We start from the raw sequence: 19,579 nt of genomic DNA on the forward strand, positions 1-19,579 counted from the left end.
AGTGTGGGCCCCGAGCCGTGGCCCTTGTCCCCCCATCCCCCTGCTGCAGGTTCCCCATCCCCGTCCCTGTCCCTGTGAGATGCTGCTGTGATGGGGTTCAGGGGTCCCCCTGCACTGCACCCCATCCGCTGGCAGGAGTGACTCTCACTCAGCAGGTACAACAGGAGGTTTATTAGGCAACAGATGCCCAGTTTCTCACAGAAGCGACAGTATAGCAGTCAGAGACAGTCCTTCCAACCCGTCCTGGGGAGAAGACCCCAAGGGGTGCCCCTCTGGGGTGTAGCTTTCCCCCTCCTCAGGCTGGCTGCCTTCCAGCTCTCCCTTCCCCTAGCCTCTAACTGCCGCCCCCGATTCAAACCCAGCTCGGCTCCTCCCTCCTCTTTGTTCAGGGCAGAGGTGTAACCTGCCAGTTGTAGCCCCAGGGTCATCCTTAGCCACTGGGAGCTATTCTGCTTGTTTCTCATATGTAGCCTGAGTCTCGCATTTGCACTCCCCTCCACTCCATCACATGCTGCTGCTGCTGCTGCTGCTGCTGCTGCTGCTGCTGCTGCTGCTGCTGCTGGGTGTCCCACCCCCTCCCCCCGGGGGACGCTAGAGGTTCCGCTCCCCCCAAGCCCCGGGGATGGGGCATGGCACTGTCGTGCTGGGGGGGGCAGGGGCTGATGCACTCTTCTGAGGGACATGCCACTGATGTCCTTGGGGCCATGGTCATCTGGGCATGTGGAGGGCCCTGGTCATATTTATTACCCCCGCCCCTCAACCCCGGGGCTGTGCACCGGGGGGGTACAAACCTGATGGTCCTCTCCCACGGTCGGGGGACACCCGGGGGGTGGACGCCCGGCTGGAGCTCCTGGATGGCAGGACGATCCTCAGGCCAGCGTCGCTGGAGGAGGACTCCCCCTCCTCCTCCTCCGGTGCCCCGGGGGTGGGCTCCTGGGGGGGCCCCCAGGGTGCTGGGCTTGCCTCTGGGGTGGACTCTGCCTCCGGGGCCTGCTGGGGTTCCTCGGCCGAGGTATCAAGAGTGGCCGGAGGGGAGGAGGTGGGCCAGGGGCCCAGGATGTCCCTGAGCTCCCTGTAAAAGGGGCAAGTGACGGGGACGGCCCCAGATCGGCCGGCCGCATCCTGGGCCCGGGCGTAACCCTGCCGCAGCTCCTTCACTTTACTCCGGACATGATCCGGAGTGCAGGCAGGGTGACCCCGGGCGGCCAGGCCCCCGGGCAGCCGAGCGAACGCATCCGCGTTCTGCCTCTTGCTCCCCATTACCTGGAGCACCTCCTCCTCGCTCCAGAGCCCCAGCAGGTCCCGAAGCTCGTCCTCCGTCCAGGAGAGGCCCCGCTGCCGCTTCCCCGCCTGGCTGCTGGGCTGGGAGCCCTGGCTCCCCTTGGGGGGGGTCCCCTGGGGGTGCTTGGGGGGCTGGTGGGCGGCCATTGTAGCAGTGGGGTATGTGTGTGGCTGCTCAGAGACATGCAGGCTGGCCGCGCGTCTGGGCTGCCGCCTGCACGTTCTCTCAGCTTCCTGCACAGGAAGGCAGGGGGCGGGGAGCTTTAAGGGGCCGCTGCACGCGGCCACCATCGAGCTCAGGGGCTGGAGAGAGTGTCTCTCAACCCCTCAGCTGATGGCCGCCATGGAGGACCCCACTATTTCAATTTTGCAGGACGCGCAATGACTACACATTCCCTACTTCGACGTTGAACGTCGAAGCAGGGCGCTATTCCCATCCCCTCATGGGGTTAGCGACTTCGACATCTCGCTGCCTAACGTTGATGTTAACTTCGAAATAGCGCCCAACACGTGTAGCCGTGACCGGCACTATTTTGAAGTTGGCGCCGCTACTTCGAAGTAGGCAGCACATGTAGATGCGGCTCAAGTGTATTATATAATAGCCTTCAGCACCTCTACGGTGCCATCCATACAGATGCTTCACAAATGTTAATTGATTATACTGCATAAGTCTCCTAGAGAGAGGTAGGATAAATATTATCCCCATTTTGCAGATAGAAAAATTGAGGCACAGAGAAAGTAAGTAGACTTGCCCAGGATCACATAGGGAGTGCAAGAGCTAGAATTAGAACCAACATTTCCTGATCTAGGAACTACGATGCATTACCTTCTTTGCTGAAGGATTTAGGATATAATTTATATAAAAGGCAATATGTGCCGTATGTTGAAGGAGGGCAGCATATTAAAAAAATGGGTGAATTTCATGCTTAAGAGTAAGGAACCAAAAGATTTGGCTTTGTCAAGGACTAGCAGGAACAGGCATTTTTCAAGGTTCTTTGTGCAGCTGTCAATACACATAATTTCTGATCTGAAAAACCTATTGCTCCAGCCCTGAGCCTGTCTTTTGCAGAGTTTAGCAAGTACATTGATTCATACCTACCATCCCATTAATACCATTTCACCTTTCTATAAACATTTATAGCCACTTCAACCAATGGTTTATGAAGTCTTAAGAGAAACATAATTTAGGAGTGACCCTGAATCAATTAGTCTGTGAAAGTGATTCATTTGGGCCTTTGCAAGAGGGGAGAGGCAGGAGACGACACAGTGGAGAAACAGCTGGCAAACACCAGTCAAGGTCTTGTATTGGAGCGAGTTATTGATACAACTATTGACCAAAGTCAAGGGAGTTCCGTATTAAAGGAAAGATAAAAACAGGCTGTTTTCCAGGAGTTATATCAGCTGTCGTTTGCGATATGTTGCCCTTTACAGAGTCATTCGAACAACTGGATACCTGCTGTTTATTTTGCACATTAATGCATGTATTTATTACTGGGCCTCAGACTTCGAAGGAATTGGCAGCACCAGATGGGTGTATGACGGCAAAGGAAATAAGTGAGTCCTTCTTTATGCAAAAGATGTTTTTGTTGCTTTTTCACCCCCAGCTTTTCTTGCAAGGTAGGCTCTTATTTTTATAACTGCATGAATAACTTTTAGCACCATTACTGCTGATTGTTGGGAATGAATGGTGCTAATTATTTGGAAGGCAGGTGCCTCACACTTACTTTACCGCTTTCTATTTTTATGGGTTTATGAGTCAGCTCTAACCGCTAACTTAATTAAACATTTAAAACGGAACACAGGTCATAAATTAAATGTACTTTTAGGCATGCACATGGGAAGTGTTACAGTCATTTGAAAGGGTCAGTGGAGTAGAACTGGGACTGACAACACCACAAGGTAGCATCATGTAATTTAATATAACACTTTACCCTTTCTAGACTCCATGGTTATTGGTCTCGAAGAGGTCCCACAAGGTTTCTGTCATTTTTGACAAAGGTCATGCTTAAGTGTGTGGGTTTGTTTTTTTTTTTTAAAAAAAAACCTCCAGTGGAAAGGCATAGGTATTGGTATAATCTACCAAGGGATGCTCACAGCAGCTGAGGAACTGGTGCCAAGTAACAGCTGTTAGTTAAGAGGAAAGGAGGAAAAATACCAAACTTATATAGCATATATTGTAGTTACAGCTGTATAAAAGCATTTGAATGTCTTTCAAGGACAGTGATAAATTTAAAGTGACTGCGGCCTTAATTTGTCCATTAATTTCATACCTAGAAAAGGAACTTGTAACTGGTAATGTAAGTAAGTCTTAATCCAGCTATACCCATTACCTTTAGTAATGTGCAAACATGGAGCTTTAGCTTGTCATATTATTAGACAAAATGAGCAATGCAAACTTAAGTGGGGATCAGTATTTTGATTGCAGATTTGCAAAAGAGACTCAAATACTGCAGAAAGTGAAGTAGGCATATTTGGGGGTGGAAGGTCATATAGAAGGCAGCATTATTTACAGTAATTGGGTTATTTCCAAAAAAATATAAGCTATGTCTTAAGTTTCCATGTTCCATTTGAGTCATAGGCTCTGGTCCTGCAATCAGATACATATGTGAGTAGTCCCACTGAATTCACTGGGCCTGCTCATAAAATTAAACATGTAATTATTGATAAAAATCATGACATCAGATTGCCAGGATGCTGACAAGGACTTTCCCCATCCCCCAACACACAAATTGGTGACCCACGCATCAGTGCTGGCACTATCAACTCCACTACCTCATACCCAGGCCCAGGGTTTCCATTTGATACTGAGAAGACCATCATCTTCAGTACCAATACCAATTCTAGTGCAATCTACATCCAAGATCTGGTACCAATTTCATCTCAATAGGACACGTGTGGATGAAGCATTTGCTGCATCCAGAGCTGAAGGTTAAAGAGGTTTTGGCCCCTTACAGCCCTCAGCAATAAGGATGGGGTCTACATGCTTCCATAAATTGTACTCAAATCGAGATGAGTGACACCTGCATGTGTTAGGTGTGAAGCAATGCTTAGTGTTCTAGCTGGAAAGGACTAAACCATTTTGTTCATCACCTTGACTTTTTGCTCCTGTGTGGATTGAATACATGATCCACAATCTTCCACAAGGAGACTTCCAGGAGGATAACTTCCTGCATTATCATGGCTTTTGAAGTAACTAAGACTATATTTTCACAGACAGGATAGGGTCATTCCACAAGAGTCCAGTGACATCCATTGAATTTTTTAGTGACGTTTCAATATTGGTCATCTGCAGGGCTGCTACACAGTCTTCCTTACATACATTTGCCAAACATTATGCAAATACATGGCAGCTAGGTTGGGTGCAAACTTTGGGAAGGCAATTCTGCCGTTGTTATCTAAGTGGACTCTGAATCCCACCTCCTAAGAGTACTGCTTGTGAGTCACCTGAGCAGAATGCATAGCTGCATCCACTTGAAGAAGAAAAGAGGGTTACCTTGTGTATTGTAATTGTTAGTCTTCAAAGATTGGAGCAGATATATATTCCATAACCCCCATTCCCACTCCACTTCCTCAGAGTCTCCAAACTTGTATTCTGATGCAAAGGAACTGAGGGGAGTCAGGGCACTGCCACCTCATGTTTAACAGAGAAAGGGCTATGAGAGTCAGAGAGCACAGGTGCTGTCCTGATGGCTACTACTAGGTAAAGTTCTCTGGCTTCAGTGCAGGAGTGCTTGTGAGTGGAATACAATCTTCACCCACATCTTTAAGAACAACAGTTACAATACACTTGAACCTCTGTACTCTAAGTGTCCCTCATCTGGGAATACCTGATACGGAGGACGAGACAGCAGCCAGAGCATAGCAGTGAGAGAGGCCTTGTGAGTTACATATGGGACACCTCTGGAGGCTAATACATTCAATTTAAAGACGTGGCACATCCACACTTGCCTTTAATTGAACTTCTGAATTCAAGCTTGACGCTATACCCGTCAGGTAACTGCCATTTTGTAATCTCGGTTAGTGCACCCAGAATCAAGCTAATGGTCTTTACAGTGAAGACAGTCATGGTAAAATTGAGCTAACTGAATTAAATTTGAATTTGTCTCATGTAGACACAGCCAAGATTCTGTCATCAGGCCCCTTGCTGAACTCAGCGACCCTACTAGTAGCCCCCTCATGGGACAAGGGGGGAAATCCAGCCTCATCCTCAATTCTGTGTCCAAGCCCAGGGCCCTGTACCACACAGCTAGGCCACAATCTGCTACCTACACAGCAGTTTTCTCTCTGCTCCTACCTGCCCTCTCTTCTTCCCTTCTGGGGCTCCCAGTATCATCCCCAATTACTCAGGGTCTCTCCCAGGCCTCTCTTCTAACTCTGGGCTCTGTAGAAGCCTTTTTGTTCCTGCAGTAGTCTTTTCCATCCAGCCTTTCTCCAGATGTATCCTTTCAGTGCTTAAATCTGGCTCCTTTTATTCAGGAGTCAGCTGATTGCTATCAGGATTTCCTATTCACAGGGCAAGCCACCCCATTACAAGATGGCTTGAGGATCATACTGCAGTGTAGGCATAAGCTAGGGCTCTGGGCCAATACCTGAGACAACAGTGCTCATGCCCAGAGGCAAAAGCATAGGAACCTGGGGGACTTTTGCAAAGAGCATTTAGGCATCAGAAGGGTTAGGCAGCAGCCAAGCGGAGACTTGGGGAATACAGTTGTGCCTAAATCTTAGGCACCTAAGTCCCCTTTTGGATCTGGGCCTGAGTCAATACTGAAGCAGTGCTTTAATGTTAGAGGTTACTGGGGGGGGAGTTGTTGTTTTTAAGAGAATATATGAAATGGAGGTAAAGAACTCCTATCATTAAAAATCCCAGGTTATTTTTGGCAGAGTAAGGTTATTTTAGTTCAAGTAGCGTGGTCTAATGCCAATTGGGTAACTGTATTTTGCTTACCTAAAATGTCTCTTAAGGGTATGACTTTCTTAACTTAGTTTAGAAAAATATACATAATATTGGTATATAAACATCAAAGTATGCCACTTTCCAGCCTACAAGTGGATACAGTTTTTGGTGCTGAATGAAACGATTCTTCTTGTTCTTTCTCACACTTAATACTGATTATATACAGGTCTCTTATAGTCAAGGTCCATATATAACCCAGTCTTGCAAACTGCTGAGGCTAACCTGCAAATAGGTATCTTGCTAGTATGTGAATACTGCTTACAAGGGGCTCTCAAGCAACCTGCAACGTATAGGATTAGGCCCATGATATTAGCTGACTGTTGAATATTTAAGGCTCTTTTGATCGGCGCAGTGTGTGAACAGTTTTTTATGGCAAATTTACAGTGAATTTAAACATGCCAGACAGCGCTTGGAACATTTGCCTCCTTAGAAAGCAGAAACCAAGAGCAACTTAGAAAAATAATTAGAAAAGCAGCCAGCCTCACAGCATGAGTTATTAGGCTCTGAGCTTAGTATTGCATACATTTCCTTTCATGTGCCAATCAGACTTGGCAGCATTTTAAGAAGGAAAATATTTCAGTGGTCTTAAACCTACAAAGTGATAACAGAATGATTAAAGTGGAGCTCTTGGTCACACTCAATATAAGACAAACAAGGTTTTGTAGCTAGTTTGAAAGACACCACTCAGCATTTCAACTAATACTGGACACAGCAGAATTTTTAGTGGTCCTCACATTATGCTGATCCAAAGTGAATGAGTTAGCACTAATTTAATGACCTGAATGTTTTATGTATATAACACTTTTTCTTATGGGCAAGCTTCTAAGTGATCAAACAAAGTTGGCACTGCAGGAGTTGGTTATTTCTTGGTTGGGATAGAAACAAGTAGACTGGGCAAGAGTTTTCTTAGCCTAGTTAACTGAAACATACATTTTTGAACAGGAACATTAAATGATAAATGCAAATGTCAACTTAACACTCACAGATGTAGCACCACATTCAGCAGAACAATCTAAAGAATTTCAAGTCCCAGATAGCTGTATGTTTCTCCAATTTAGGTAGAGATGTGCCAAACAGCAGCTCGGCTTTCTTTTTAACCATGAGCTCGATTAGCTTTGTCCTTCAGTCTGAGAACTTGGACCTTCATAGGCTTGCTGGGTTTTCCCTTTTTATTTAAATGTATATATATCACATGTGTTTACTGGATGAGGTCAGCAAGCTACTGGTCAACGAACAATCAGCAATTTAAGGGAAAGAAGCTCCTCTATTGGAGACATTAGCCAGCTAGATAGACTCACCACTATCTTTGCTCTGTTTGGGTTGTATTTTTGGAGGGCTTTAAAATGGAAGACCTAAGCTGTCCTGGATGAAACTGATAAAGACGCATCACCTTAAAACTTAGTGACCATTTCTAGTTTATGCCATTCTTCATACAGATCAGTTTGACAATTTTAACCAAAGTCATGTAGTTTGCTGTATTCAGAAATTAATTTTTGTCAGAGAAATAGTCCATTGGCATAGAGTTATCAGACACCTATCTTGTTTCACTGTTTATAAATGTTTGTCTATTACTTATATTAGGGAAAAAATCTAATGTCCTAAACCATCATATGGAGTTACTGGGCACTGGTAAGTAGCTGCTGTATTTCCTGTATGCATCGATTTTGGGGTATAATTGGGTCTGCTCCCATTAGTAAGGGATACAGGACTAAGTAATCATTTGTGAAGCATTAGAGAGATTTTAAGCTAAAAGGCATCATTAGGCTTGATCCTGGAAGGTACTCAGCCTGCTGGACTCAAGCCAGCAAAACACATGCATTACTTTAAATACATGACTAATCACGATGAAGTCAATAAAAGTTATGTTGTGTGTATTCCCAGGTATCTGAGGTGTTACTACTGGGCAGTGCGCACTTTGATTACCATTGGTGGCCTTGCGGAACCGCACACCCTCTTTGAGATAATCTTTCAACTACTGAATTTTTTTATGGGTGTCTTTGTGTTCTCCAGCTTAATTGGTCAGGTAAACAAATGAATTGAATGCTGGATTTCTAGTTGTGTAAATCACTGCAATGTAATGACAATGTACTCTTTATGGTCTCGTTTGCATACATAATGCAGAAGAAAGCAGATCAAAAAAGTTCAAGAAGGGAGTTGTCCACTATAAACTGGTGGATGTCTCTGAAGCTCAGGATACACTTCTTTGTCTAGGGGAAGTATATAACTTACAGCCCTTGTTAGTGCACTGAACTGTTCCTGCTAGTGGCACTGAAACTCCTTCCAAAAAGAATAAAGAGTTTGCTTAACAGCCAGCTGGCTTTTTTAGCTCATGCTTTATGCTCCAGAAGGTGCAGGTTCAATTCTGCCCACAGACAACACATTAGAGTCAATCGTCCAGAGTAATTCATATAGAGCTTAGAGTTGCACAGTGTGACAGCAGAATTTAGCTCCATAATCTCATTAGAAATTGGTCACCACAGTATTTGAACTTTCTACCAAAAATGTATTCGTACCTAGAGAATAGGGTGTTTTCAAATGTTAATGCATTTCCAGTTTCAAAACGTGACTCTTTTGTAACCATGTTAGACGACGCTCTTGTGCAAAGATCTTCAAGATCAACATTTGACCCAAAGGTGTTTGAGAAACATTGACAAACTCTTAAGTCTAGTGGCATCAACTGTTGTTAATACATTTTTAAGTTCAGTTTTGATTTGCCATTGCATGCCAGAGAGGGGCCCAATTATTGAATATTAAAGGAACACTTTCAATTTAAAAATCATGTGTCCATCTGAAAATATTTTAACTACAAATAACATGTTTGCTATAACTGGAAGAATTTTACGTTAATTTATGCATTAGACTTTATTTTTCACTCTAATTCTGCAACATGAGACAGAGAAATATTTTTAAAAATGGAAAATATGGAAATCAAACATTGACAGAAGCATTCAAGGGCAACTATGGTATGTGAAACAACTTTTAACATGATTACATTAAGATGTCAGTGACCCTCCTAAATAAAAATCATGTAAAAACTATTTGTAACTTAGTTTAAATACATTACCACTAACCTATATTAACCAGCAAAGTGTTTGTGTTTGCAAATGATCATTTAAAACCTCTAGACTACTACTGCTGGATATATTCTGCAGTAACAACTGGTATTTCCAGATGCGGGATGTAATTGGAGCAGCTACAGCAGGACAGAACTACTATCGGGCCAGCATGGATAATACCATCTCTTACATGAACACCTATTCAATTCCAAAAGTAGTTCAGAATCGTGTTCGAACCTGGTATGAATACACATGGGATTCTCAAGGAATGCTAGGTAAGATGCCTCTCAAATTATACTAAATCCATTCACACACTGACTCAAAGCCAAAATGTTCTGTTGTGATTCAAGGAATACACGGATCTCTTTTGATCTCTTCTAAATGGTCTGGGAGTGGGTGAGAGAGATGCACACTAGTTTTTTTTTTACAGTTAACAAGTGTCAAACAAACCAATGTGCTATTTTGTAAAGCAATTTTTAAGAGAAAAAACTTTACTAGAATCCAGGGATTTAACTGTTTTCTAAGAGGTTTGACTCATTACATTTTGTACATTCAAGCAGTGTAGTGTCTAAATATGGATTAATAACCTGAATTTCTAGCAACGCAGCACGTATTCATTTATGGTGGCTTTCATAAGGTTATCTTAAGTATTTGAAAATTATTTACACCCAGGATTCACATCTGTTGTAATACAATAGCTACATTTTTGGAATTCTCTCTTCTATAAATAAAATATCTGGAGTCTAAGAATAATCAGGGGTTTTCACATGCATATCCACATATATGTTTTGACTAGAGTTCTGGAAACGAGGTTTAATTTACTGCATAATTTGTTAGTCTGAAAGAATATTCCTGTGTTATATCTTGTGTATTAGAATTAACTCTTTTAGGCTATTCTGTACAAGGGACAAGCTCACTTGCTTATTTTTAATTCTCTTTCTTCTGCTCCTTTTCCTTCTTCCTTTGCATTTTTAGTTTATAATTAGGAATTTTGGGGTCTTTTTTTTTCTCTCTTGCAGATGAATCAGAATTACTGGAGCAGATGCCAGCCAAAATGCAGCTAGCCATTGCAATTGATGTAAACTTTGCCATCGTCAATAAAGTTGATTTATTCAAAGCAAGTAGTTTTAAAAGGAGTTTTATCATGTTCTTGTGAACTATAAAATCTAGTTTTGTACATGTTGCAATATATAGGAGCTTCTTACAGTAAAGGCAAAACAAAGGCAAGAGATTGCTAAGGGAATGTAAGTTCTTGTTTGAACTCAGCCAAGTGCCACCTCTTCATTCAAAGCAGAAGCTAAAAAAAAAATTGAGTGAAATGAAAATATTGTGCTGTTATTTCAATGCAGTTACACTAATAATATGAGCCAGAATTAGAGGCAACAAATAGTGGTGCAATCTATAACTAAATCAAAAGGGCAGAAGGATGAGGTTCTAGCAGGAAAAATTACCCTCCCTAGGATCTGCATTATTTGCCCACAGTTGCGGCGTGTTAAGTGAGAGATCACCTGTTCTAGGTATAGGTAAATAACTGCGATACCCTGGATATTACTGTTTGAAAACTGTGCAGAAATGGACTTTCTAATTATTATTAACAGAAGTAACTATAGTTTTCTCAGGGACATAAATGATACACGATCATTAGGCTGGATCTTTGCCAGGGGATTATTAGGAACGACCTTTCCAAGGCAAAGGATGCATCATTTTACCTAAATATAAGGAAAAGTCATGACGCATGTAGTTTCAGCCCTAAGAAATTTGTCATAGGAAATTATGAGATGTTAAATAGATTGGGCCACATCCTTTGCTGGAACAAATTATTGTTGCTGATGTTAAAATGTCCATATGGCTACTGAAGACACTAGCGCTCACAGGCTTGTACCAATAAGTAAATCCCACTCAGGATTTCACCCTCTGTCCAAACATTGTTTAAAAGGCACTTAGTGACATTTTACTTGTTTGAAATCTATTGTATCAGAAGAGGAGCCACCTTTCTTTAAAAACAATGTTATGATGATGCTGTAGAAACTGGGATGATTTTGGGGACCAATCCTAGGACCGGAAGTCAGAGGGAAGATCCGAGTTCATTTCCTACCACCCATTTCATATGTGACCACAGCCAAATCACATCATCTACCTTGAGCCTCCCATTTCTGTCTGTGAAACGGGGATAAGAAGTTCTTAACTCCTAGGAACATTGTGAGAACGTATAAATTAATCACTGCTAGGTGCACAGATACCATGGTGATGGGGTCATATCTGTACACTAAGATGACATAAATCATGCCTTTTTATAAAGGTTGTCATCTCAGAAGCCATAACCATGAAATACACAGAGGGCTTGATTCTGTCCTGTCCCTGTGCTTTCCTTGGTGCATGACAATGAGGGAGGTGTCCAGTAGCCAATTACAGCTCCACAGTTCTCCAGCCAGTCCAGCTGCCACTTAAAGCTGCAGGCAGCCGCACCATGGAGGTAGGTCTTTAATGGATGCAGTGTAGTGGAAGATTATCAGAAGGCAGGGGTGCTGCAGCTTGCTCCTTAAGCCAGGTTGTAGCACAGCTGAAAAGCCTCACCTGTAATTTGCTGCTGTGGATGTGTGGCCTTTTTCGATCACCTGAGCAGTAATACATTACAGAATCCAGCCTACAGCTTTAATCATAGTACAGTAACCTCTATCACATCTGGCAGCCCCAGGACCAAGAGGCTGCCAGATATTCATGTATTCTAGATAACAAAGAGGTATACCTAGCAATGCATAACACTAAAGAAAAACAAGATTAGATATTAAGAAACAAACAAATGTATGCAGAATACTTTACCAACAATAACAATGTTATGCATTGTAAACCTATACTGAATTTGCTGTATTTACTTTCGCTATACTGTACTTTATGGAAAAGGTAACTAAAATATACTTATGGTTAACATGCTGATTATTTGAGTGTTCTGGATAATAGAATGCTGGGTATGAAAAAGTTTATTGCATTGAACATATTTGATTAGGCCAGTCGGAGAGTCACACATATATATATATATATATATATATATATATATATATACATACACATACAGATATCTCACTGTTTGGAAGACTTTTTTCTAAAGACAAGAAGAGCCATTGAAGCACTAAGATAATACCATGATAAGGGCCCTATGGGCATCCAAATAGTTCCTCCAGCATTCTCTCTAACCTCCAGAAACTGACCTTTATGGTGCTTTAAAACCACACTGTGTACATAAAGTGTTAGCTCAAGATGCTTCTGTATTGCTGTCCCTTGTGTCCCTGTGCAAACCTGCCGGTAATCATGTCAAGTACTGCAGAAGTATAACAAAATTCTAATTATTTTTTTAACAGGGCTGTGATACTCAGATGATTTATGACATGCTGCTGAGACTGAAATCCATTGTGTATTTGCCTGGTGACTTTGTCTGCAAAAAGGTGAGCTTGACTATTTGTTTTTCAAAATGTTAAAATAATTAACATACAAGAACAGGAGTTCAGCTACAGATCAAGAGTACACTTTAAACAATATTAATCCTTGGTGAATTATAATAAAAATAGTAATATATAGAGCAATAATAATGTGCGCTCAAGGTTCAAGTGGAACAAGAGACCATGTGGATTTTATGACTACTTACTTATATTTGATATGTTGGTAGTTCCAAAGAGCAGTTTTCCAAGCTGTCCATTGACACGTCAATAAGTTTCCCTATTTAAAATGGATAGTATTGCAGAAATTAGAAGTTCAAATTTCATGTGTGCACACACAGACCCAAGATAGTTATCTGAGATGTGAATATTCACATTCAGCATTCCACGTGTTTTACCAGTTCCAGGTATCTGGTATTCATATCAGAGTAATGCTCTGAAATCCCAATTAGAGTCAGGCTCCATTGTGCTGGGTGCTGTATGAACACACATGAAAACGGTCCTTGCCTCCAAAGAACTCACGCTTGCAGGTCCAGATCCTGCAAATATGTATGCTCATGATTAACTCTCCACTGTGCACAGTGTCATGGATTCAGTGGTACAGCTCCCAGTGCACAATGTTAAATGATGCGCATAAGTAAGATTTAGTCACTTAAGTCATGGATTCCGAGACTTAACCAGACCTCTGACTTTGGCTTCAACCGCCAGTGGTGGGAATGAAGCCAGGACTGTGTCCAACCCATAGCTTTGAGATCCAGGGCTCTGTGCACCCTTACAACTGAGGTAATAACAGGCTGACACAGTTTGGGGACACATCAGTGGGGGCCGGAGCTGGGACTGTCCCCTTTATCCTTATGGTTTTACCTGGTGCAGTAGTATCGCTGCGCACCTGTGGCTTTAGCTGGGGTCATAGTGGAGAGGTATGTCTCCAGCCTGCAGCTTTGGCGGGCTCTGGAGCTGGCAGGAGTGGGGCTGCCAGTCCCCATATGGGAATCTAGGTATCATTCCTCTCTCCCACCCGCGCTTGCTCTCTCTTCCCATCAGAGATTTTTAGTAAAAGTTGTGCACTGGGCTGGGCTCCTAAGGATTTTTTATTACCTGCAATCTGAACACAACTTAATAAAAATAACCATAATAAAATCTGAACCTTACATGTAAGTTTTGAAGGCTCAGGTCAGCAGGCTCACTGTAGGACTTGGGCCTTCGATGCCAAGTAACATAAGGTGGTTGGGGGTTGTGGGTGGTGGAAAGGAATACAATCTCAGCTAATCACTGTTACCTAGATTGCTTCACACAGGCTATGTCTATACCAGAGGCTTTTCCCGGAAAAACTGGGCTTCTGTCAGGAAAAACCGCAGAGCAGCCACACACAAAACGCATTTTATTGACAAAACCTGACCCATCCACTAGCAGTGTTATAGCTCTCCCCGTTCAGGCATAACGCCTCTCTCGACAGTGTTCGGGTGACAAAACAGCCATGCAGATGCTCCAGGCCCCTTCTGTCAACAGACAGAGCTTCCAGTTCACTAGGCAGCCCCATTTGCAGAGCTTCCGCTCAGCCATTCCATCAAAAGAGGGCTGGCCAGTCTGGCTGCTCTGTCGACAAGGTGGATTGCTCTTCCAATCTGCTTTTATTTGTAAACAATCTGTCAACAAAATTTTGCTGGCAAATCCCTTCTGACAGTGACTCTGACAGAGGCTTCTCACGTAGATGTAGCCTTAGACTGTAAGCTCTTTGGGACAGAGACTGCCTATTTGCTCTGTGTCAGGGCAGTACCTAGTACAATGGGGTCCTGGCATATGGCTAACACTTCTAGGCACTACTGTAATACAACTAATAACAATTAAAGCCTTGGGCCTGCAACTAGAGGCAGGACCAAGGCTTTAATTGTTATTAGTTGTATTAGACAATGTTTAGTCAGATATTTGCAGCTAAAGAGCAAGGCTTTGGTGTTGCACTAACAAAACATATAATCCCTGCTCCAAACAGCTTACAATTGCAGTGACACAATATATGTCACATCAGCATGTCCAGGAATAACACACTAATTCAAAGCTGCAGCAGCAACTGGAACTGAATGAAAAAACAGAAAGGACATAGGTGAATAGGTAAGAGTTTAAAATACGGGAACACGGCCCACCAGTCTGCCCAATTACCTCTAGTAGCAATGTGATCTGGAAGAGCGAGCAGAGGATTAGGAAGCAAGTCCTGACATTTCAGTTCTAGCTCTGTTACTGAAGGCTGTTATGTGACTTCACTGAAGTCACGTTACTTTTCTTCTCAGCTTCACATCTGTAAAACAAAGTTTGAATGTCCAGGCACTCACTCACTCACTCACCGGGTGCTGTAATGATTCAGTTAGTTTGTAAATCCCTTTCAACATGTAACAATAGGCAGGAGAATCAGCTCAAATAGCAGAGTGCTGGCTTTGTATGCAAGAGACATTGGAATCAATACCCGCATTCTCCAGAGCATTAGTCTTCTGAGGCTGTTACTGAATGAGAGAGGTAACCTAGTGACAGATGGTGTTAGAAAAGCTTAAATACTCAAATGCTTTTTTTTGCCTCAGTCTTCACGGACAAGAGCAGCCCCCACACTACGGTGCTAGACAGTGTAGCATGGGAAGGTGGAGGGCAGCCATCGGTGGGGAAGGAGTTAAGAGCTTGGTTGTGGAGCTCATGTTGTTCAACATCTTTATTAACGATCTGGATGACAGACTGGATTGCACCCTCAGCAAGTTTGTGGATGACACCAAGCTAGGGGGAGAGGTAGATATGTTGGAAGGTAGAGACAGAATCCAGAGCAACCAGGATAAATTGAACAATTGGGCCAAAAGAAATCTGATGTGGTTCAACAAGGACAAGTGTAAAATCCAGCACGTGGGACGAAGAATCCCAAGAGTTGTTATAGGCTGGAGCCTGACTGGCTCAGCAGCAGTAAAGAGGAAAGGGACCTAGGGATTATGGTGGATGAAAGGCTGGATATGAGTAAACAGTGTGCCCTTGTAGCCAAGAAAGCTAACAGCATATTAGGGTGCATTAGGAGGAGCATTTCAAGCAGATCTAGAGAAGTTGTTGTTCCCCTCTGTTCGGCACTGGTGAGGCCACATCTGGAGTACCGTGTCCATTTTTGGGTCCCCCAGCATAGAAAGGAAGTGGATGTGCTGGAGCAAGTTCAGCAGAGGGCAACAAAAATGATTAAGGGGCTGGAGCACACGACTCATGAGGAAAGGCTGAGAGATTTAGACTTCTTTAGTTTGCAGAAGAGAAGACTGAGGGGTGATTTAATAGCAGCCTTCAACTTCCTGAAGGGGACCTCTTAAGAGGATGGAGAGAAACTGGTTGCAGTGGTGACAGATGGCAGAACAAGGAGCAATGGTCTGAAGTTACAGAAGGAGAGGAGTAGGTTGGATATTAGGAAGAGCTACTTCACCAGCAGGGTGGTTGCTGAAGTCAAAAGTTCTCAGGTTTGACACTGGGTTCTCCGAGTACAAAACACACTGACAAGGTATCTGTTAACTCCCAGCGGTTTATTGCCCTGACCAGCTTTAGCAATTAACCCTTACCTAACAAATAGAAGTGTGATAGAAAAGTGGCATCTTACATCACTTTGGCAAGCTGGGGACCCCAGTCAGCTGCGGACAAGTGAGAGTTCTCTAGTCTTCTGAGGCATTGGCGCCATGGCCCATCAGTGAAGTCCAAACTGCATTGGTTTCTGTGTTGGTTATATACAGTTTTTCTGCCTCATTACAGTTCTGTTAGGTCATGCATTATCATTTACGGTGTTCCCTTAGCTGTCAGTTATCGATCTTTTATTGTTTCTGTTACTTCTTGTTCTTTAACCCTGCTTACGTGTTTACCACAGCTCATAATAAAAGATTGTTGTATGTTTGTGCCCTTCCTCTTATCTCTGTCTATGAATTGTTCTACTACAATGCCACTACTTATCTTGCTTAGTAGTTTTTCCCTGAGGCTTGTTCCTGGCTTGTTAGTCATGAAGGGGGAGGAGCAGGGAAACTTTGCATGCCTCATCACCCCTAAGCTTTCATGTACAAAGTTCTTCCGCAATTGACCACTACACTGATGAATCACTGGAATGCGTTACTGAGACACATGGTGGAATCCCCATCCCTAGAGGTTTTTAACTCCCAGTTTGACAAAGTCCTGGCTGGGATGACTTAATTGGGGTCGATCCTCCTCGAAGCAGAGGGCTGGACTTGATGACCTCCTGAGGTCCCTTCCAGCCCTAGGATTCTATGAAGACGATCATGTAAAGCACTTTGAATGTGTAAAACCATTCTCACATTTTATGCTTTAGATGACTTCGGTGTTTGTATGACAAAATCCTGTCAATCCTTTGTAAGGAGGTAAAATGTACTTCATGTGGATGCTAATAAAGCAGCTAGCAAAGGCTCTAATGCACTGTCAACTGTACAAAGTCAGAAGACACTTGGGTTAATTATTCTTGATTCCCTTTTTAAATTATGAAAATGATTATTGAAAAAAAATTAAAACTACTGAAGTACTTTTAAATGCACAATGTATGGTTCTCTGTAAATACACTGCAGTTAATATGTCACATCACACTAGCTCCCACAATAATTACTCCATTCCAGTGCTAATGCACCGTGGCAAGTATATATCTCACCCACTTTATGCTAGGCTGAGATATGTATTAATAAAACTATTATGCCTTCTTGAGCAGTTACCCAAGGTTCTTGTGGGCTGTTTCTATTAGGAGGAGAAACTGATGATGGAATCAAGTAATATTCTAATGCAATCCTATTTATTTACAAAGAACATTACCCAAGGTTCTGTTTCTCTGAATTTAGAATATCTCCAGCTGTTTGATTCCTAGTATTTGCTCACAGTTCCAAGCCCCTTTCTAGCCAGCACTAAGTCCAAAAGCATACTCTGTTTTTTTTCTCTGTTACATTGCTAGGACATTCATCACTGTCTCTAGCACTTCCTTTCTTTCATCAATAGCTGAGATATTCCTGCTTATGTCATTTTTCCCCCTCACTCTGACACTCTCTCTCTTTCAACAACACCGAGGAGAACCCCGCTGCTCACATAGCCCAGTTTCTGATCAATCCTCCATAACCTTTGTTTTGGGTGGTGCTTCCCATGGTTTCAGCTATCTATTCCATAAAGGATCTTTCTTGTCCCATTGATTTTGACAGGACTAGTTGTACCGCAATGTATTTTGATCCTGGTGGTTGGAAAAACCTTCTTGATGCAGGTGGGCATAATGGTTTTCCTTTCACTCAGGTTAACATGAGAAACAGCTTATGGAGTCAGAAGTTACCCATAATGAAAGTAAAGGTATCACAATCTAGTTCTTATTCACAACAGTGAACATGCACATGACAAGACGGAACTGTTAATAAGAATTGTTAGACTATGCCACTCAGTGTTTGTCATGATGATAAAAATACGATGTTTCTGCACCCAGGGAGAAATTGGCAGAGAGATGTACATCATCAAACAGGGAGAAGTTCAAGTTCTTGGAGGCCCTGATGGCACAAAGGTCCTGGTTACCCTGAGAGCAGGAGCAGTATTTGGAGAGATCAGGTAACGGTTTATAAAATGCTGTTTTATGGAGCTGTTCAACTAATTAACCAAAAAAACCCAACCCACAACTAGTTCTATGAATGCTGCCATTTTCCAACAAGTACTGTATCTGATTAATAGTATTTTTGTCCATTTGACTTTTGCCATGTTTCCAACAGGGATTCAGGGGACCACACTGACATTGCTCAAACAGGGCAAACTTCAAAGAATAAGGCAGACACTCCACAGAATTAGAGGTTTTATCTAATAATTAGATTCACTGATCCAGCAACAAAACCACTTCTACAAAACTTTATTGGTTACCCAGAAGCCAAAACCAATCTAGCCTTGGGCTACCACCCAAGTAGCCAAGTCAAAGTTGATATGGATTACTGAAAACCTTGTACATCATCATATAAAATTCTGCTAATTCCAAAGGATCACACACACTGTTCACTAGGCCCATGAATATTTCAGATCTTAGCCAAAATACAGGATTACAGTCAATTCTTATTAACTAACCTAATTTATTTAAAGCAAAAGTGTAGTTAAAAGACCATTATACAAACAGCAATTAGTTGACTTCTTAAAAGTGACAGAGTGTCCTGTAGCACCTTAAAAACGAATGGATTTATTAAGGCATAAGGTTTCATGGGTGAAACTCACTTCATCGGATGAACTGGAATGGAAGTACAAAAACAGGTATATATGTAAGAAAATTACTGCAAAAGAAAAGTTACTATCCATTGTAAATTAGGGTGATCAACCAGGTGGTCTGGTGTCAAGCTAGGGATGTGTGTTCCATCTATCACTCTGTCACAGTTAGGGAACCCCAATCACGGCAAAACCATCCACTATGTCCTGCACACTTCTCAGTCTCTATCCATCATAGCAGAAGGGTAGTGATTGCTTTGGCCACCTGGATCACAGCAGCCCCCACTGCATATTTGCCCACTGCAAACTGATTGCCCACTGACCAGTAGCTATCTTGCATTGAAAGCTTCCACAAACTTGCTATTTGCTTCTGAACTACCACAGCAGGTCTCATTTTGGTACTGCAGCACTTCAGGGCAGGGGAAGCAATTCACCAAGTTCCATGAAAGTGGTCTTACACATTTGGTAGCCACTGCTGATTGTCCCATGCTTGCAGAACAATACAGTCCCACCAGTCTGAGCTTGTTTTTCAGCACCAGAACTAGTGCTCCACTGTGTACAATGCATTGAGTGCAGTCAGCATCTCCCCATTCCTTCTCTCCACTATTTCATACTCGTGTATGTCTGTGTCCTCCTCAGTCTTCATCACT

The 19,579-nt window shown here is 42.8% G+C and overlaps 1 protein-coding gene across 1 annotated transcript in view; it reads left to right on the top strand.

The window, feature by feature from the left end:
- CNGB3 (cyclic nucleotide gated channel subunit beta 3) overlaps positions 1-19,579 on the top strand; it is a 43,678-nt gene that overhangs the window by 16,666 nt on the left and 7,433 nt on the right. Inside the window, exons 8-13 of the mRNA XM_074985441.1 lie at positions 2,713-2,835; positions 8,117-8,258; positions 9,407-9,566; positions 10,311-10,408; positions 12,648-12,731; positions 18,178-18,296. Coding sequence (XP_074841542.1) covers positions 2,713-2,835; positions 8,117-8,258; positions 9,407-9,566; positions 10,311-10,408; positions 12,648-12,731; positions 18,178-18,296 — 726 coding nt within the window. The remainder of the gene's footprint in view (positions 1-2,712; positions 2,836-8,116; positions 8,259-9,406; positions 9,567-10,310; positions 10,409-12,647; positions 12,732-18,177; positions 18,297-19,579) is intronic.

Source organism: Carettochelys insculpta, chromosome 2, assembly GCF_033958435.1.
Source record: "Carettochelys insculpta isolate YL-2023 chromosome 2, ASM3395843v1, whole genome shotgun sequence".
Lineage (NCBI taxonomy): Eukaryota > Metazoa > Chordata > Testudines > Carettochelyidae > Carettochelys > Carettochelys insculpta.